The 21,112-nt window shown below is 39.9% G+C and overlaps 1 protein-coding gene across 1 annotated transcript in view; it reads left to right on the top strand.

Annotated features, from left to right (window-relative positions):
- The window catches only part of POLE (DNA polymerase epsilon, catalytic subunit), a 63,113-nt gene that overhangs the window by 28,976 nt on the left and 13,025 nt on the right, over nucleotides 1–21,112 (top strand). The window contains exons 17-37 of the mRNA XM_063454777.1: nucleotides 82–210; nucleotides 3,340–3,442; nucleotides 4,253–4,399; nucleotides 6,111–6,256; nucleotides 7,194–7,342; nucleotides 8,588–8,680; nucleotides 8,989–9,133; nucleotides 9,225–9,382; nucleotides 9,466–9,661; nucleotides 11,640–11,854; nucleotides 11,982–12,084; nucleotides 12,172–12,252; nucleotides 12,980–13,102; nucleotides 18,049–18,261; nucleotides 18,341–18,553; nucleotides 18,635–18,778; nucleotides 18,957–19,097; nucleotides 19,343–19,496; nucleotides 20,109–20,215; nucleotides 20,485–20,661; nucleotides 20,756–20,979. Coding sequence (XP_063310847.1) covers nucleotides 82–210; nucleotides 3,340–3,442; nucleotides 4,253–4,399; nucleotides 6,111–6,256; nucleotides 7,194–7,342; nucleotides 8,588–8,680; nucleotides 8,989–9,133; nucleotides 9,225–9,382; nucleotides 9,466–9,661; nucleotides 11,640–11,854; nucleotides 11,982–12,084; nucleotides 12,172–12,252; nucleotides 12,980–13,102; nucleotides 18,049–18,261; nucleotides 18,341–18,553; nucleotides 18,635–18,778; nucleotides 18,957–19,097; nucleotides 19,343–19,496; nucleotides 20,109–20,215; nucleotides 20,485–20,661; nucleotides 20,756–20,979 — 3,161 coding nt within the window. The remainder of the gene's footprint in view (nucleotides 1–81; nucleotides 211–3,339; nucleotides 3,443–4,252; nucleotides 4,400–6,110; nucleotides 6,257–7,193; nucleotides 7,343–8,587; nucleotides 8,681–8,988; nucleotides 9,134–9,224; nucleotides 9,383–9,465; nucleotides 9,662–11,639; nucleotides 11,855–11,981; nucleotides 12,085–12,171; nucleotides 12,253–12,979; nucleotides 13,103–18,048; nucleotides 18,262–18,340; nucleotides 18,554–18,634; nucleotides 18,779–18,956; nucleotides 19,098–19,342; nucleotides 19,497–20,108; nucleotides 20,216–20,484; nucleotides 20,662–20,755; nucleotides 20,980–21,112) is intronic.

A 21,112-nucleotide genomic window follows, 5' to 3' on the forward strand; every position in this document is an offset into this window, starting at 1 on the left:
ACCAATATTGGCCTACAGACATTGGCCCCTCATCTTATTTTTGCTCTTCCCCCTAGTAACACCTTGTTCTTCTCACCATAGGTCTGCGATGAGATAAAAAAGAAGTTGAACTCCTTGAAAGAGGTTCCAAACAGAATAGAGTGCCCTCTTATTTACCATCTGGATGTTGGGGCAATGTATCCCAATATTATCCTAACAAACCGTCTGCAGGTTAGTAACAATTCTTAAATTCTTAACACGCTTTAGATCTTCTCTCTTTTTTTTTTTTTTTTCTCATTCTTGGACTGTCATAGGATTTGCCTAACCACTTTTCTTGACTGGGTTAAAGTTTAGTCAAACTCTGTTTGCTGGAATTAAGTATTTTCTTTTGTGTGTTTTTTTTTTTTTTGTAAACATGATATATGAATTTTTTTTTTTATTTATTTTTTTTAGTTCCTTATTTTTTGGGTGCACAGATAGGACAAGCATTTATGCACGCATGAGTTAACCACTAGTCGTCATAACAAGTACAATATGCATTCTATAGCACCTTTTATATCTGCGTGTACATAAGGGAAATTCTATTTGCAAAGTGTTTGTGTACTGGAGTTAACTTAACATTTACAGTGGGGTAGTCTGGTAAATTGTAGTGACTTGGGGTAGCCCACTGAGTATGGTGCCTCTATTCCTCTTTAGATTGTAGTGGTGGGGTGATCACCCTCGGTCTCGAGGTGGGGGTTATCATTTGCAGACCCCAGGTCTTGGGTCTGTAGGGGTGGTACGGTTCGCTCCTAGTGGGGGAATTAGTCTGGGTATTGGGATAGCAATGTGTACCTTGACTGGGTACGGAGTGTGAGCAGACTACTGGCGGCTCGCTGGTGTGGGGCAGTGCGGCTAAGGTTTGCTGCAGGGGGAGGGAAAGATAGTTGTCTCCACTCCACTATGCCTGTTGTCACTGACCCGTAGGTGACCATCTGGGGGGACCCATGTATGGGGGTTCGCCTATGTTTTGTTTTGTGATAGTGCATAGCGACCGTACAGGCTTTGGTGAGTTAAACATAAACGAAAACAGACAATTTAACAGTTAACTTAATCCGAACCGTATCTAGCCTCATAGTATGCATACAGTGTGCCATATCTGGTAGAGGTCTAGCCCAGAATACCCACAGTTGGAGTTCAGGTGGTGACCTCCGCATAGGTATCTGCAGAAGGCCTCCGGGGCACAAATGGGGCTGTATTTGTGCCCCAGAATGCGTTTTAGCCATTTTCGTTGTTCCCCTGATAGTGTCTTATGGGAGACCCAGAGTTTCCAAAATAGCCCCCCGATCCTGCAAGGTCTTGGACTGGTGGGTAGTTGGTGCAGCACGACCAGCATGTGAGATTTATTCCATCGGTAGGAGACGTCACACGCTAGTAATAGCGCCGTGAAGGGCTGCAGCGTTTTTCTCCATGCGAGGGTGATAAATCTGCATAAAATGTGAGTGATGAGTCTTCAAAGCTGTAGGGAGACTTTCCCCTGAGAGGACCCATTACCGCTGTCTTGTCTTGCCCATTTTGGAAACGCACAATCAAATCTCTTGGTGCTGTGGCAGGTGCTTTGATCGGTCTTGGGATCCTAAACATTCCCTCGATCAGTATCGATTTTTGCCTGCTTGGGGGAGAGTATCGCACTGAGTAGTCGTCTCAAAGTGCGGCAGCTCCGCTTCAGGGACTGCCTCCCTTCTGATTTTGAGGTTCTTGCTGCGCCTGCAGTCTTCGATCATTGCAAACTGCTTCTCCCTGGTGACTTGTTGCTGTTGGAGCGCATGTATCTCCTGTTGCAGGTGGGTTAGTTGTGCCTTGGCATTTTGGGAGTCCTCTTCCAGAGTGCCCGTGTGGACTGTTGGGCCTTGAAGGTCTTTGCTGATCGTGGCCATATCTGCATGGATGTCTCTCCGTAGGCCCGCCTGCAACTCCTGCATATCTGCATTTGTTACCGGCGCTGAATCTGGTTTGGAGGCTGCGGGTGCCTGAGTCAGAGGTGGCTCCCGCGGGGCAGGCAAGTGGAGGTTATCTGTCTTCAGGGCTTGGTCGTCCGAGAAGTCGGAGCTCTCTCCCATGTAGGAGGCCATCTTGAGCAGTGAGGCGCCATGTGCATGCCGCCACATAACGCCAATGCTCATGTCCACTCTCTGCTTATCCGCTTTCTGACTTTATTTTTTTTTTCTGGCCCATGGCATTGGGGGTCATCTGGGGGTCCAGTTGGGGGTCGCTTAATTTGGGGATAGAGGTTATAAATAGCGATGGTAATTGCCTTTGGTACCCAGAACACTGCAGAAATGTGACCGCTCAGTTCAGTAGCTTGGCTCTGCCTCGAACTTTTTTTTTGTTTTTTTTACATTGAAGTACATAGAATAAAATTAGCAAAAATATTGTTTCTAAATACCTTTTTATTTTTTTATTTTTTCCCCTCTAAAAACCTGTACTAGACAGATTCCCAAATAACACTTCAACAAACTTCTGTTGTAGGAAGTTTATGATGAGTCCGCATTGAGTAAAAATTTTCATAGAGAATTGTACATTTCAACTTATCTAAATGATGACATTTAAGTTTACGATCTGTACCAATAGCGAACTGATTAGCCAGTTAGTATTATAAGTTATTTTTATCTGTGCAGGGTTACCTCTATTAAGTCGCATTTTCATAGCACGCACAACACTGGGCTATGAAAGTGCTGTTTAGTAGAGGTACCTACTATTGTAACTGATCAAGAATAATGGAGACTTTGAGACTACCATGAGTCTTATGAATCCCAACTAGCAGTATAACACCAATACTGTCAGGGTTTTACTATCTTGTTATTAATAAGCACAAACAACAAAAGAGAGAGAGAGAGATCTCATTGATAAACAGGGATATCCTACCTGGTGAATTTAATATTTTATTCCAGTACTGGGTGTTTTTGTGCACTGCATATACTTTCTTTCAGGTTTAGCTTATTTTATTACGTTGTTTTAAACTTTATTCAATACACCAAACAGAATATCCCTGCACACACACAGGGAGCCACTGATCCCCCACCACCACAGACCGAGATCACATCCTCTACCCCCTCTCCCCTTAGTGCTAGGAGTTCACCAGGCAGTGCAACTCTCTGCATGTGTGAGCAGCATCACTGAACCTTATATTGAAAGTGAACTTAAAAAACTTTTTTCACTTAGAAGCCCTCTGCTAACTGGTCTGTGTCTGACCTTAATTTTAGAAACATAAACTTAGGATAATGAAGAAAAAATGTATTTATTTATTTTTTGCTCGTTTATGAATTTTAAATATATTTTTCAGTATGAATTTAATAGACCACTTTCTGATTTCTTCCATAGCCTTCTGCCATGGTTGATGAAGCAACTTGTGCTGCTTGCGACTTTAACAAGCCTGGAGCAACGTGTCAGCGCAAGATGGCGTGGCAGTGGAGGGGGGAATTAAGTAAGTGCTGTCAATCTGTTTGATAATTAAGCAGCTTTTTGGCACTTTTAAGTTCTATAAAGATATTCATTAGAGTAGTATTTTCTGTTAAAAAAAAAAAAAAGCACCGTGCTGCAATCAATTATGCAAGTAGTTTCCCTGGCTTTGTGACTTTGTAATGTTCACAGCAGCTGTGGTCCTTTCAGGAAGACTGAGGAAGTATGTTTCCTAGGATCTACTGTCTAATGTTATTACATCTTCTTTTGCCCCTTTTTTTGTGGGGGGGAGGAGCTCTTCTATCCTGGCTACTGCCTTCATGTTTTAGCATTACTTGTCTTAGCAAACCATGTACCATTGTCCCCTTAACATGTGTCCATCTCTCTGCTTAAACATGGAAAGCATGACCATTCTACTACTGGTATCAAAGCAGGGGAATAAATGATTATGCTTTATTAGAATATCTAGCAGCACTCTAATTTTGTTCCACTACTTATAAGTGATTTCTAATTTCATATACTGCATATTATCTGTAAGTGATATTTCCAAATGTTAAAATTTAATTTGTAATTTTATTCAGTCTTAATTACTTCATGCATGGCTGCCAACAGCAATATCTCCAGTAAATGATGAGTTTTGGCTTTACCTTTTATTGTATTAGTTAACCGAAGCAATCATTCTGTGTCTGGTGACTTCAAGCTCATGCAGCTTTCTAAAGGATCATTCGAGAACAAAGCTTGCCATAATAAGCAGTGTAGAATTAGTAAATATTGAGTGTATATTTTGTGTGTGCGCCTGTGACCCTGGTCTTATCTTGAGCCATCTTGTCTCCAGTGCCAGCTAGTCGCAGTGAATATCATCGCATCCAGCAACAGTTGGAATCAGAGAAGTTTCCTCCTCTCTTTCCCGGGAAGCCACCACGTGCATTTCATAATCTCAACCGGGAGGAGCAGGCCAAATATGAGAAGAAACGTCTTGCAGGTTTGCTGAAATTTACGCTCCTGGGCTGACAGAGCACCAGCCTCAAAAATAATAGCATGTGGAACCGTTGTACATTAACATTGAAAGGGTTTTGAGTTTCAGCACATTTGTCATCCCCCTTAATACCAATTGTTACATTTGGCAGGCATTGCAATTTGGTCACTAAAGAACTTACGACTGCGTGTAATGACCTGCTTATTTAATGTTGGCAGATCAATGCAGCCCTCCTTTTTAAATAGTTAATTTCATTTTGGAAACAGTACCTTCAATAGAAAAGACTAGTTGCGCTGTGCCATGTCTGTTGCTAGGCACAAGAATTATTTTGCTAGTGAATATACAAATCTTAATGCCCTCTCCATATAATATTTTTGCTAGTGAATATGTATAGATCAAGATATATGTTGTGTTAAAACATGTGCTCACAAGATGGATATTTGGTGATATTAACATCTTTATGACAACAGCATAGTAACTTTGAATGGAAAATTATTTTAAATCTTTATATTTGGTAGCAATTTTCATAACCAATACATTGTTAATGTCTGACAGTCATGAGGCTGCCAGTAAATGTATAAATCTAGGTTGCCACTGACTAACGCACACAGATTCTTACAAAGCGGCCTACATATTGTGCTATACATGCATGTCATTTTGGTGCAGATCTGTATTTGTATAATTTTATCTCCATGGCAGTGGCAGAGCTGAATAAGTGGGAATGGATCAGCAATAGTGTTTAATCTGTGAATTATCATGCAAAATGTACAGGTTTTTTTTTTTAAATTTGCAATGCTACTAGAAAAACACCCATCTCTTTCAAATATTTTTTATTGAGCTTTTCAGATATACATATAATATAACAATAAACGTATCAGCAACAAGTTTTTAACGAGTCTACAAAGTTACCAACAATATTAAATAAATATTTTATAAATAAATTAATAATAGGGGGAAAAAAGAGAAATTAAAAAATTAAATCAAAAATTGGGGGTAACATAAAAGAAATTAAACAATAAAATATTTTTATATGTAAAATCATCCTTAAAAATAAATATGCATTTTTAGCTATTGTATTCTTATTTACAAAATGTCAGGTGTTGCAATATTAACAGTATGTATTAAGTTTTTTGCTCAAATGTGTCTCACACTGTTAAATTGTATTTGCTTCGGATATTTTTTTTTTCCCATTCATTCCATTCTTGTCTTAATATAATATAATTTTCAGATTATGGGTGGTAGATTAATTTGTGATGTTTGTTATATAAAATGGAGTATAAAATCTCTTTAACATCTGGCAAGTCACTTGTTTTCCAATATCTGGCTATGGCTGTAGTTGCTGCAATTAAAATATGACCTACCATTATTCTATTTAAAAGAATTCCAAAACACCCATCTCAAGTTAAAAAATAAAGTCAATGTGAGATCTTTACCTCACCACGTGAGCATATTATTAACTTCTATGTCACCGTATCCCTATATCAGTGGGTGCTAACATACATTTAACATGGGGAGAACTTGTTATCTGTATTGCCTGCTTTTTATTGCTTAAACAGCTGCAACTTAAAGTTTACAGTATTACTTGAAAGTTTGCAATCTGTGATACATCTTTATAACTATTTATGAATGGGCAGTATATTGCTTGTATTGTTCAAGTAACCAATAGAGGATGTTGGGCAAAAATCTTAATGTTCTCTCTATATTGTTTTCCTATCAGATTACTGTCGAAAAGCCTATAAAAAAATTCATGTGACCAGGCTGGAGGAGCGAGTCACCACCATTTGCCAGCGGGAGAATTCCTTCTATGTGGACACTGTTCGAGCTTTCCGAGATCGAAGATATGAGTTCAAAGGTCTGCACAAGGTGAGTGTTTCTAGATAACTGCTAAAGTACAACCCATGCTCCTACGACCTCAATCTGAAGGGCATTTCGTGTATCCCTTTTTGCAAATAGGATATTCTTACTTTTCCAGAGCCCATTACTAAATTACATTCTAAAGGTTTAAAGGGAACCTATAGCCCTAAAAATAACAATCGTTCTTTTAAGAAGTATACATTTCCTTAGGTCCACCCCCTTGCTCTGTAACAATTAAAGTAAACATTACTCAACTCAATTGACTCCTATATTGCAGCCCTAAGCTCTGCCTCTGGTATTGTCACAATGCGTGCTGATGTCACCCGAAATCTTGTCTAATCCAATGCATCTCGTGGAGAAGTATTTCATTAGAGAGCACATGTGTGGCAAAATGCCCTGCTCCTCCAATCAAATCTTGCTATGAGCAGCATTTGATTCCCAGACAGTTTTACTTGGCCTGGAGGAGGAAACGTCTCGACTGTTTTCTTGGTGTATTTAGCCCTGAAATGTAAACATTGCAGTTTCAAAAAAAGAATATATATATATGTATATGTATATGTATATGTATATGTATGTGTTTTTGTTTTGTATTTATTTAAATGTTTTACACTGTAGGGTTCGAACTTAAAGATCATTGCATCCAGACCACTTCACTGAGATAAAGTGGTATGGGTGACTATAGTGTTCCTTTTGTTATCTTACCTTATCTGATCTCAACTCCACCGTCCTTATGTTTTGTTGTGCCTTACTTTTTATGTAACACTCTTTGTATATTATTTGAAATACAAGGCCTATGGAGGCTCTGCAGTTATCTCTGCAATAGTTAATTTGGAACATACATTATGGGAATGTATCCTTTTAGATGTTCCTTTTCAAATCCGCATAAGTGTTTTGTTTTAGAATAGTTCTTCCTTATGTTAATATGTTTTGCTCACGGATTCAAAAGGTTTGGAAGAAGAAACTATCTTCTGCGATCGAAAGTGGAGATGCTGCTGAGGTGAAGCGATGCAAGAACATGGAGATCTTATACGAGTCTCTGCAGCTAGCTCACAAGTGCATTCTGAATTCATTCTATGGATATGTAATGCGTAAAGGGTACATGCAAATTTTGTAGTAAACTTTTCTATACTTTATTAAATGTCACATGAAAATATTTTGTTAGTAATAACAGCCCTAAGGTATATTTTCAATTTTCTCTGTTTGAGAAAAATCTCACTTTGCAAAATATCTGCTAATGCTCAGGACCATGTTAATCTCCTATATGAGATAACACAAGCTAACTGGAAGTATTGTGTCTCACATCCTAGCTTCTGAGGAGCATGTAACTCATAAAAAATTATCTATAGATATATATGGAGGGAGAGAGAGACAACCCGAGATATATATATATATATATATATATATATATATATATATATATATAATATATGTGATTCACAAAGTCTCCAATCTAGTTTTTATTTTATTTATTTTCTATATATATTTTAGACATAAAACCATTAAGTATTTGTATTGGCAATAAAAAGTGGTTCTTTATTAGAGAGTGGCTATCATTTATATTGTCTTAAAATATCACAAAAACAAATGTGTGACTGTGTGAATCACACTGTTCTACTAGTGGGGTAACAAACACTTATGTCAATGTGCTCCCTCCTGTGTCATTAACTCAGTGTGTATTTCAAAAAAGAAAAATAAGCAATAAAAACAAAACTGTCCAAAAGGTGATGGATGGCTCTTGAAATTTTCACATTTGTACTTACCTTAATATTTTCATCAAATACATTGTTTTGTAACGATTCCCAAAGATTGGTTTAGTATCTTCAGATACCCATGGATATTTACAGTTCAGACAGTTTACCACAAACTGTTTTATAGTGCACACAAGCAAAAAATTTTAACCCCAAGATGCAAACTCTCTCCAGCATCCAGAAAAAGATTTTTGGAACCGTAGGCAACTTACAAAAAAACAAAACAAAGGAAACAAAAAAAATATTGCTTTGATCCAATCTGGTAGATTCAGTGAACTGTATTTTGTTTCTATTCGCATACATCCATGCTCAATAATAAGAAATAAAAAAAACATTAAATGCTAACGAAATACTGTGCACAATGCAATTGTAATGACTGGACCAAAAAACACATTTAGCAAACAGATTGTTTGAGCTCTCGCATAAAAGCTTTCCCAATTGGTCCCGTGACTCGGGATGTTCATGTTTATGTACTTCCATGATTAATGGTATGCTAAAATCAGAATTAAGATTTTTTTTAAATGAATCCACAAGTTTCAAGTATCTGTGCTTTTTAAAAAAAAATTAAAAAATTCTTCACTTCTCCCTCTAGGGCGCGATGGTATTCAATGGAGATGGCTGGTATTGTGTGCTATACTGGTGCCAACATTATCACGCAAGCAAGGGAACTGGTTGAACAAATTGGGTGAGGTGCTAAGAATAAGATGGGGCATAACCATATAGTCCCACCTAGCATTGTCTTCAATTCAAGTACCGTTTTTATATCCAATATAAACTTACATCATTTGAGAAAAACATTTTAATTCCTGTTAAGTTTTGCTTCCTTATTTTAAGGAATTTTCAATTTTTCCATCTATATTGAACAACTTTCTGGGAGAGGAATTGTTTTTACAGGGTAAAGGATAGTAATGTTTAACAATTGTATGTATAATCATTTTGGATAATCTTTCTTTTTAAGCAGACTGACTCACTAGATTTCCTATTTTCTCTCAGGAGACCACTAGAACTGGACACAGATGGAATCTGGTGTGTCCTTCCTAACAGCTTTCCAGAGAACTTTGTCATCAAGTCCAATAATGCCAAGAAGCCCAAAGTCACCATATCATACCCTGGAGCAATGCTTAATATCCTTGTGAAGGTTAGATGATGTCTTGTGTAATATATGCCTGGTTTAAAGAGAAAAACACTTTTGATTCAGTACTCTACATAATTCAGACATTTTCTTCCAGGAGGGATTTACAAATCATCAGTACCAAGAGCTGAGTGACCCATCCACACTTACTTACATCACCCGCTCAGAGAATAGCATTTTCTTTGAGGTGGATGGGCCTTACCTTGCCATGATCCTCCCAGCTTCCAAGGAGGAAGGGAAGAAGCTAAAGAAAAGGTTGGTGCATGTTTTGTGACAGATCTATACTCTTAACATTACATCCTTTCTTGCAAACATCATTTACAATCCTCACCTTGCAGGTATGCAGTGTTTAATGAAGATGGCTCACTTGCTGAGCTGAAGGGTTTTGAGGTGAAGCGTCGCGGGGAACTGCAGCTGATCAAGATTTTTCAGTCCTCCGTGTTTGAAGCTTTCCTGAAAGGCAGTACATTGGAAGAGGTGTATGCATCTGTAGCCAAAGTAGCAGATTATTGGTTAGATGTGCTATACAGCAAGGTGAGCTTAAATTTAAAATGAAAGTTTGGGTAATATATTTTCCTTTAATTACTGTATGAGATGAGAACCTATGCATTTAATCATTCTAGAAAATGTAAAAGGTTTAGGAAACTACTTTAGCTGCCAGGAGAACTTGTACATTGCAGAGATTAAAGGGACACTGTAGCCACCTAAACAACTTTAGCTTAATGGAGTAGTTTTGGTGTATAGATCATACCCCTGCAGACTCACTGCTAAATTCTCTTCAATTTAGGAGTTAAATCACTTTGTTTAGACAGTCCTAGTCACACACCCCCTCATGTGACTTAAACAGCGTTGCTAACCCCTTTCTGTAAAGAATAGTCTGTTTACACTTCCTTTATTGCAAATTCTGTTTTATTTCGATATTTTGTTATCTGCTGCACTGCTAATCGCTAACTAGACCCTGCAGGAGCCTACTGCATGTAATTAAAGTTTAAATTACAGAGCAGGAGATAAAAACTGTGGCGGACTGCCTGGTACCCCGACTGGGTACATCCGCCAAACACGCTCCCTAGCTATCATCGGGACACCATCAGCACTTCAGCCCCTAGCAGTCGCAGCTTGGCTGGGGTCTCGCCGTCACTTCCCACCCTGGAACTGGGTACCGGATCCAGCTTCAAATGATTGAAGCTCTCCTGCAGAGAGTATAGCTGTGAAGTAATTATAGCTGCTTTTTGATTATAGCAAGCTGAGTGATCATAGCCTTCCCCCACAGACATTAGCTGAGACTTAATGCTGGGAGTGAACAGGTTTAAGGGGGCATGGTACAGGCAATTTACACACAGACCCCCAGCAGGGTGTCAACACAGACTGCTCCCCGGAATCTGTGTCTGTGAGATAATTAAGTGTACTTTGCTTAAACTAATTATCTCACAGGCACAGATTTATTTCAAGGGACCCCCACAAGTCCGATTTCCCCGAATAGCATGGATCTTAGCGCCATACATATCCAAAAAGGGCTTAGATCCCATAAACACAGCCGAATCTCCACCGGGGTATAGTTTTGACCAACCACACACGGTGTCTGCCCAAAATAGTTCCATAAGAAAAGTGGTAGCAGTCAGTAACTTTCTGGAGTCGCAAAACAAGATAAATACCGAACCGATTCTCTAGTTTCTAGGTATCGATTGTTCGCCTAGTTCGTGCAAACAGTCCTACTGAACAGTGCTCTCCTGAGATGGCTAGAAAAGAAGCAGGCGTTCGTCTAAGTTCAGTGGTGTTCGCGAGTTGGTCTGTCCGATTTTAGTTCCATACACTTGACGCCCAAACACCAGGTGTTCGTGCGCCAAGATGGCCGATAACTCATTCCCCACCTGTTCGTTCATGCTAATGGCGGTAACCCAGTCGAACACTTATGATAACCTTGTGAAACAATGATGGAGGTGTCAGGAGAGGTTAATGGGGGTTAACAAGCCCATAGGTGGTCAGAGTATGGGGGTATAGACAGGCAATTCGTGGGTTTGTTCAGTAACCGAGCTGAAGAAGGGAAAACATACCAACAGAGTATTTTAAGGGTCTGCTATGTGGCCCTTAGTCCTTGGGTAGAAGGCTAGCTAGCAGGCTCCTCCAGGAGCGTGTGGCATAGGCATATTTGCCACAAAAACTTTCAAAGGAAGTTACATCTGATTACAAATAAAAGCATTTTGTTTTCATGTTGGCTGTGTGGCTGGAGGTGTGGCTAGGGTTGCATAAACAGAAACAAAAGTGATTTAAGTCCAAAATCCTAGTGAACTGAACAGTAAGAGTTCAGAGGCATAATCTGTACACTAAAACCGCTTAATTAAGCTAAAGTTGTTTTGGTGCCTAGTGTCCCTTTAAAGAGTCATTAGAGAGCCATAATGCAGCAGAGATCTAGAACAAATAACACAAACACAGTTTCCATAATTTACCACAATTCTACCAAGCTGATAATGACAATCTTTATAACCAAAAAAACAACAACTTTTGTCTCCCACAGGCTGCCAACATGCCAGACTCAGAACTGTTTGAGTTGGTTTCAGAGAACCGATCCATGTCCCGACGCCTTGAGGATTACGGAGAACAGAAATCTACTTCCATCAGCACTGCCAAACGTCTTGCAGAGTTTCTGGGAGACCAAATGGTGAAAGATGCTGGGCTGAGCTGCCGCTTTGTCATCTCTCGCAAACCTGAGGGCTCACCAGTTACAGAAAGGTCAGGCACTTGACAATTCATGTTTTGTGGTTGAAAAGTACATAAATGACTTGTGTCTGTGTTCTGAAAAACACACTCTTGACCCTTCTATACATTTAATTTGTTTGTACCACTTTTTATGTTTAAGAGCCATTCCTCTGGCAATCTTTCAAGCAGAGCTGGGAGTCAAGAGACACTATTTGCGCAAGTGGCTAAAAAATTCTTCACTTCAAGACTTGGATATTCGCTCAGTAGGTGCAAATTTTCCTTCCACATTTGTTCCATCATCCTATTTGTGGAAACAGTTTTTTACCTTTTTCTCCCTTTTCTTCCTTCAGATATTGGACTGGGATTATTACATTGAGCGACTGGGCAGTGCAATCCAGAAGATTATCACTATTCCTGCAGCCTTACAACAGGTGGGAAGATCACATCCTGTTCAATGATCGCTATTTGCAACTTGACATGTATCAATTCTACAATACTCAATTTTTCTAACTTGGTGCCAAAAATCACAATGGACATGACACATTTAAAATATATGAAGCATATGCACAAGGTTTATTTAGAAAAGTAGGAAGTTGATTTTAAATTAATAATGTGAGTCAATATTGTGGTAGACTCATTGGAAATGGTGGGGAATTGTATTTTATTGAAATAGTAAGACACCATGAAATATCTCAAAATTTTAAATATATTTGTCGGGAGCTGCTTACACTTCACTATATCAGAGAGAGTGGAATCTTTGTTTCTCCGGCTTAACATAATTTTTGTGCTTTTTCTCTAGCTTCATAATGTCAGGTTTGTGTATCTTTTGCAGCATGTCTTATCTCTTTGGCAGAAGATGTGTAAACGTGCATCTGATAAATCATTTCTGTTGCTAGGTGCATGCTTCTGTAAACACACACTCTAAGGGAACTAAGTCCATCAAAGTTTAAAAAAATAAAAAAAAAAATAATAGAAAAATCTTAATGCTGATGATTTGAGACCACAGACAGATTCTCTTCATGTGTCATTTTTTTTTCCAATGAAATAATGAATTGCAGGATTTATTGCACGTTTCTGTAAGTTTCCCTTAAATATCTGCTGCTGTTCGATGCCATGTTGGTAGTTTGTTCATCGTATGCATGCATTTTGTGCCCTTAGGTGAAGAATCCTGTTCCACGTGTGCGGCACCCAGACTGGCTGCATAAAAAGCTACTAGAGAAAAATGATATTTTCAAGCAGAAAAGGATTAATGAACTGTTCACGAGTGAGGGCAAGAAGCAGGTAATACATTTTTTCTTAATGTAATTCTAAAATATAGTAAATCAGAATGATCAAAAGTCATGAAACAGGGGGCGGGGCCTGGATACCAAGCCGTGCAGACGTGTCTGGCACGAGCTCCAGCCAAGCGGGCAAAAGTGGGGGAAATATGGCCCATGGTCCTTCACGGGTGCACCACCCACGTCGGGGGTGCCCTGCCGACTCGATAAACTCCACCTCGGGAGCGCAGAGATCCGAGCGCAGCCACTGGGAATGGAGCTGGGGAGAGGCAGCCGCTCTCCTCGGCGCCGAGGCCCTCCAGCGACTTAACTCCAGGGGTCCCAAAAGACACACTTGCAGAGGCAACAACTGGGACTTCCCGATACTATGTATAGGCTGAAACGCCCACCGCACTGCCGTGCAAGAACAACGCCTCGCATTCCTGGGTGACACTATATATTTTTTTCTATACCCTTGTGATGCCTCAAAATAGTCTGTATATGGTTCTACTGCTGCCACGTTGGTGCAGGTATGATGGGGTTAAGCAGTCTTTTCTTTAGTAATTAGCCTGGAACACCCCTAACCAGCATAATAGCTATATATCTAGATGATCACACTTATTGTGCTCCCCTGACGACATCAGCATGTTAATGCAAAGTCACACCTGTCCAAACTTTAACCCCAGTGATTTACAACTCGATGCATAGTTAGCTCTTGCACAGCGTATTACTTACATGTTTAGAAGGCACAGCGATGTTATTTACTGTAACGAGAAAGTTTTAGCTATAAGACGCTCTACTGTTTCTTACTCACACTATCCTTAAGCATAAAAATCGTGCTAGTTTTTTCATGTACCTATATGTTCTAATGTCTATACTGCATTGGAGGAATGCCTTTGGGATACCTCACAAACGAATGTTATAAGCTTATGCACTACAAAAAGAGAGATTTTTTTTTTAAAGTCATGAAACATATTTAAAATGGAATTACTGACTGAAATGGGTTATTTTTTTCCCCCCCAAAACTTGGGAGGTGCAGCTGTTTAGCATTATAATAAACAGTTTATGTAGAGGATATACAGGGTTTTCCCTAATCACTGCTTCTTAAAGGGACTCTCCAGTAACAGGAAAACACATCCATGCAGTGCCCCTCTCTCTCCCACCCTGAGTCTGGGTGCCTGGAGTGTCCCATTAAAGGGTTACTATAACCCTTATGAGAGGGGGTACCCTTCTGGCATAATGCGAGGTCTATCCATACCTCGTATTACACTAGAAAGGTTGCCCCTCTTGACTTCCAGGTTACATCAATGTCGCGCAAGCATCCTGGCAGCCCATGAGAGTGGACTGGAATTAGCACACATGAACAATAACAACTTCACTGTACTAGTCAGTGGGGGTGCTAGTCACTGTTGAATGAGCATGTGTACTCTTTGACCGTTGCTTTTAAAATGCCTGAGTAATGAATCTGCATCAAACTTAGCGTTAAATGGATGCTATAGTGCTAGGTATACAAAATTGTCTTTTTAGCAGTATACATCCCTCTGCCCCATCACCCCTGGCAGTGTATGGGTTTTCAAGCCCTTACTGTACTCACCCGATTCCCGTGCCTCCTCTACGTCATTTGACATCAGTTGCAGTTACTTAAAAACTGCAATTACTTACATTGCAGATCCAGGTGGGACTGGGTCACTGCACCCAAACCACTTCAATGAGCTGTTGTGGTCTGGCTGCCTATAGCGTCTCTTTAAGCTTGAACATTCCTCCATGGACACTATTTGGATGATTCAGAGGGCTTTTGAGGACGATGCAATAAGTGCAGAGCAAATAAAATCATTCCGGTGACCCAGCCCTCCTACAGCCCAGATTTGACACCCTGCGACTTCTGGCCTATCCCAAATAAAATCTCCTTTAAACGAGAAGAGATTTCTGAGATTCAGGTAAATACAACAAGGCAGTTGACAGTGATTCCAGCAAATGATTTTGCAGAGTTTTTTGAACAGTGGAAGATGTTGGGAGAACTGTGTGAGGTCTAAAAGTGTCTACTTTGAAGGGCATTGAGGTGTCATTGACCTATGTACAATTTATTTATTTTTCTTCTATCTTAAAGGGACACTATAGTCACCAGAACAACTACAGCTTAATGTAGTTGTTCTGGTGAGTATAATCATTGTATGCAGGCATTTTAATGCAAACACTGCCCCTAGGGACACCTCCAAGTGACCACTCTTCAGATGGCCACTGGAGGTGCTTCCTGGCTCAGTGCTGCACAGTAGGCAGCACTTCCGTTCAGCGTCTCCGCGCTCTGCATGGAGCGTCTCCGCGCTCTGCATGGAGCGTCTCCGCGCTCTGCATGGAGCGTCTCCGCGCTCTGCATGGAGCGTCTCCGCGCTCTGCATGGAGCGTCTCCGCGCTCTGCATGGAGCGTCTCCGCGCTCTGCTAAATTTTCCTTATTTTCAATGTATTGAGGTGTTGATTGGTCAAAATGGCGTTTGGCCCAGCCCCTTGGCAGATTTTTGCCAATCCAATGCTTTCCCTGCGGAAAGCATTGGAGTGGCTAAAAATCTGCAAAAGCTGATGTCATCATGGGGGCGGGGCAAGGGCTGGTGGACCTGTGCGTCCAGGAAATACGGTGAGTTTTAATTCCTTTAACCCCTTAAGGACCAAACTTCTGAAATAAACGGGAATCATGACATGTCACACATGTCATGTGTCCTTAAGGGGTTAAAGGGGCAGCCACCTAAATGGTGGGTTTAACACTATAGGGTCAGGAATACAGGTTTGTGCCCCTGACCCTTTAGTGTTCCTTTAAATTTCTCTAATTTTCATATTACATGGCTAGATACTTTCTGGGTAGACCTCGTATGCCCTGCTGGGCACTATGGAGAAGGTCCCCTATCTCAATTTGTTGTAAAACCTACTTGTCTACAATCCAGCACCAGGGGAAGCTCCAAAGGTCTGCCATCTCAATGGGAAGATTTTTAATGTCTGTTTTCATCATGCAGTGCGCACTAACAGACGTAATTTATGCACAAAAAGGACATTACACAAATTAAGTTACGGCGTACACGTAATATACAAATAAGGCTACCTAAATCCGCCTATCTAAGAAAAAATATATGGGGATTCAGTTCTGCCATATGTTAAGCCCACCACTACTTCACAGTACCCCAATATTGGTGGGTCCTACACTAATTCCAATGTGGAGACAAATTAAATAGTGCTAAATAAGCTAAAGTGTATAAAGTTAATCTATTGTAAGAGCATTGTGATACAAAATTGACATAGGCAGCCCGGGAACAGAGTTCTGGGATTGCACCTTGCCCCGGAACATAATTGCCAATAACTCCGTATGTGCACAGTAAAGCAAATCACTGAAGTGATCATGGTGGTTGGAGTTATCCATTTAAGGATTTAAGGTGTTAACATTTATAGTTCCACAACTGCGGCATAACACTCAGTCTTTTGAATTTCATGTGTGCTCTCCAACTTGAATGTTTTTTTTTTACAAAATTTGTGTCAGTGGATACAACTTACATACTTACTGGCTATGCTTGTTACTGTGTGTATGTGGAGATATAGATATAGACAAGTAAGTTGTGTGTGTGTGTGTGTATATATATATATATATGTGTGTGTGTGTGTGTGTGTGTGTGTGTGTGTGTGTGTGTGTGTGTATGTATGTGTGTATTTATTTAGTGTTTGGCACTCTTCCTTATTACAGTATTTAAACGCTATAACTAGGGTGCAAACCCGCGAAAATATATATAGAGAAAAATCAAAATCTCCCCCTTTCCCGTTCTCTTTCCCCGTCCCCCTTTTTTTTGTTTTGTTATTAGTTGCATACAATTTAAGAGTTCAATTGGTTTTAGAAGAATTGAATAGTAATGTAATTTTCAAGCATTATGCCATGGATATGCCTACTTCTAATAGATAAAACACACTTAATTCATATCTTTTTTACCATTACAAAACGTAGATAAAATTTCTAGATGGTAGCAACATGATATGGAGTATTTTATTCCCTCCAATTTGTAATACATGGATGTTGTATGGTTTGGCTCAATAATATTTATTTACTATTATGGATATTTCCCTCCCCAGTCTCCTTAGTTACTGAATGCATCAGGAAGTGTGTGGTTGGTTAATTACAAGCAGAGTGGTTTTAGAACAGGAATCTCTAATAACGTCATCTGTTTTCCAAGCTATAATTGTGAACCCCTCGGTTGGCCTCCTGCCTTTCACTAATTTAATCAAAGGAATCCTGTATCATCTGTTATATATATGATATGGGAATAATTTTTTTTCTAATGGAATTCTAGTTCCGGAATGGAAAATGTATTGAATCAGTTCACTGACATAGAAAGAGCATTTACTTTGTGTCATGTCTCTACATCGTTTCTCAGAAAGTACAACTAATTGCACATGTTAATAAACCTGTAGGTAGAAGTATACAGGAATAAACTTCCTTAGGTTTTGGTAGTCAAATGCCAAACTTCAAGCTTTTAATGGACTTGAACAATCATGAATATTTCCTAACCACAAAGTGTTTTAGACTTATCTAGTCTGCAGGCAGCTGGTAATTTAGATTTTTCTCACAACTGTAATTTCTTGTAGTAGGCGACTAGCTATATTGGTATTCATTTGGCCTTGCATTTTTTTTTTTTTTATTATCCCCCCTCCCCACAAGGTATTTTTTTTTTTAATACAAGCTCTTTTGTCATTTTATTTATATTGAGCTTGTTATGCTTTCTTGCAGTCTTCGGGTACGGTTTGTTTTGTTTTCAAAAGTTGCATGCATTATTTACACAATTTGGTGCATTTTTGTTGCTCACTCTTCTTCCTATATAGTATGGATTTATAAAAAGGTGGTTAGAATACCCTATATTGGTTATAATCATGAGGGTGTTTGATAATCTCACCAGTGAGTGCTTGGATTGTTCAGAGTTGGTTACTCTATCACACCTGTTTAGGTAACTGCCCAGTTGCAGCAACCAGAAACCTCACAGACCCCAGACATGGAGGATTTTGGGAATGGTAAACGTCTCCAGCCAGCAATTCCCATTAGCACAAAGAGGAAACGTGTGCCAACAGCTGAAGAGAGTCAAGGAGATACTCAGGATTTAACACTCACGCAGTCTTGGAGAGAGGTGCTGGGACCACCTCCACCACTGGGCACCAACAAGGTGAGCAGGCATATAGAGCACAGTCTATGCAATATGTATTTGTGGTGGTGAATATCTCTGATTCTTAATTACTATTTAGGAAGAGAGAATAGTATGGCTGCGTTACCACAAAAAGAAGTGGGAGTTGCAAGCACGACAGCGGAAGGAAAGGCAAAAGAAACGTCGATTGGCAGATGGGTATGCTGCAGCTGGAGCTGGAGGAGTTGTCCGGGAGACTCAGGCGGCTGGCCTAGGAAGTTTCCTGAGAAGAACAGCTCGCAGTATCGTAGACATGCCCTGGCAAATTGTGCAGGTCAGTATAATTCCTTTTCAAAAGCAGGTATAAACAAACAGTCTTTGCGCATGATCCACTTACTTTCTTGGTATTCCATAGATTGGGGAGAGCAGCCAACCAGGACTGTTCCGCCTTTGGGCTGTCATAGGCAGCGATCTACACTGCATCAAACTCAGCATCCCACGTGTCTTTTATGTCAACCAACGAGTCCCAAAACCAGAGGAGGGTTCTGTTTACAGAAAGGTGGGATTTTATCGATTGATAAAATACTGTGGTAAAACATTCTGTTACCATGTCCTTAAATTATTGCTTTTGCTTCAAATGTCAAGATGCATATGGCGACAACTACAAATTTCTTGTTTGTTCCTTTTTCTTTACATCATCTACCAGCATAAAGATCAAATTGTTTTCCTTTCACCAGGTCAACCGGATTCTCCCTCGAAGTAACCCTGTATACCATCTGTATGAATACACAGTACCAGAGGATATGTATCAGGAACACATCAATGAGATCAATGCAGATCTGTCTGCTCCAGATATTGAGGGTGTATATGAGACACAGGTATTGTCCACTGTTCAAATGAATTTTAAAAATAATTTTTACTGGGAAGTCTTTCTTTAGTTGAAAGCACACATTTTGTTATTTCACAAGTGAAACAGTCGAAAAACATTTATTTCTAATTAAGAATGTTTATATATGATTAACTTCCTTGAGGAGGAACATAAATATGTGATTGCCAGAGGATGTGACCTTGTTCTGTTTTCTACTCTCTATACTACGTGCTGAATGTATTTGTTCTGACCCAGGTTCCCTTGCTGTTGCGTGCAGTCACCCAACTGGGTTGTGTCTGCATGGTAAACAAGCAGCTTATCCGGCATCTCTCTGGACGAGAAGCTGAAACATTTGAATTGGACCACTTGGAAATGAAGTCACTAGCTCAGTACAGCTACCTGGAACCAGGTAACAGAGGTTTTTAATTTTTCATTTAAAGGGACACTTTAGTCACCAGAACAACTACAGCTTAACTCCTTAAGGACACATGACATGTGTGATATGTCACGATTCCCTTTTATTCTAGAAGTTTGGTCCTTAAGGGGTTAATGTAGTTGTTCTGGTGAGTATAATCATTCCCTGCCTTTTCACAGAAAAAAAAAACAACAATGTTTACTTTGCCCCCTACTCCTCAGATGGCCACTGGAGGTGCTTCCTAGGGCAGTGCTGTACCGTGTGCGGCACTGCTGTTCCTCGGAGACGCAGAATTTTCCTCATAGAGATGAATTGATTTAATGCATCTCTATGTGGAAGTACTGATTGGCCAATCTGGTGTTTGGCCCCTCCCCTGTCCTGCCTCCTTTTAATTTCAGCCAATCCAATATGGCAAAGCATTGGATTGGCTAAAATCATAAATTCTGATGTCGGCAAGGAGATGGACCTGGGGCGGGGCCAGCGGATCCACACAATGCTGGAAATAAGGCAAGTTTTATTACCTTTTAAGGTATTTGTGTTCCTGACCCTATATGGTTCCTTTAATCGTGAAACTTTTTTCTTTTTTTTTTTTCTTCCCCTTCACAGGAAGTATCAGGCACATTTATTTGTATCATAATTCTCAAGGAAATAAAGCTTTGTTTGGTCTCTTCATCCCATCCCAGCGTAAATCTGCAGTTTTTGTGGTGGATACGGTAAGAGAAGTGATTGGGTTTGGTTGTTGTTGACATGGCAGGCAGTAATTTTATTCCCAAAGGCATTGTACCGATTGGGGCGGTATTGATGATAAGCAGTAATACAATTATAAAAAGTGTAAACAATGGAATTTGTCAAATGCAGTGCAATACGCCTGGTATATTTTTATTTAAAAATATAGAGATATAAGTGCTTACTTCAGTGTTAATATTGGGTGGTAATTTTAACGTAAAATATTTTGGTCCATTTTTGTCTTTCCTTTGTACAGGTGCGTAGTAATCAAATGCCAAACCTTAGCAGTATGTATACAGCAGAACGCACAGCTATGCTGGAGAGAGTAGATTCTGAGCTGCTGCCGCCAGAAAAGCATGTCTTTGAGGTGCGAGCAGAAACAGACTTGAAAACGGTCTACAGAGCTATCCAGAGATTACTCCTGAGCTATAAGGTGAGATAAAGAGGTTGTAAGGCCATATTGTAAAACAAACTTTGCATCAAGTAGCATAGTTTTAAACCTGTTATGTTTGACCCTAACTTTTAAGGACGAAAGACGAGGTCCTACTTTGATTGCCATGCAGTCTAACTGGCCATGGAAGAGGTTGGCTGGAGGAATGCCTGTTCTGGAAGAATTCCCTCTGGTCCCTGTGCGTGTGACAGATGACATCAGCTACAGTGTCCTCGACTGGCAGCGTCACGGAGCTCGGCGCATGATTCGTCATTACCTTAACTTGGACAGCTGCCTATCCCAGGCATTTGAGATGGCCAGGTGAAATATAATAAATTTGTATGCTGTTTATTTAAATATAAAACATTAATAGCATCTGGTATAATGATACACATTAATAATTTAACATCAACGGTTACACAAGGTCCTGAGGCCTTTGGCTATTTAAATACTT

Source organism: Pelobates fuscus, chromosome 5 (genome assembly GCF_036172605.1).
Source record: "Pelobates fuscus isolate aPelFus1 chromosome 5, aPelFus1.pri, whole genome shotgun sequence".
Classification (NCBI taxonomy): Eukaryota; Metazoa; Chordata; class Amphibia; order Anura; family Pelobatidae; genus Pelobates; species Pelobates fuscus.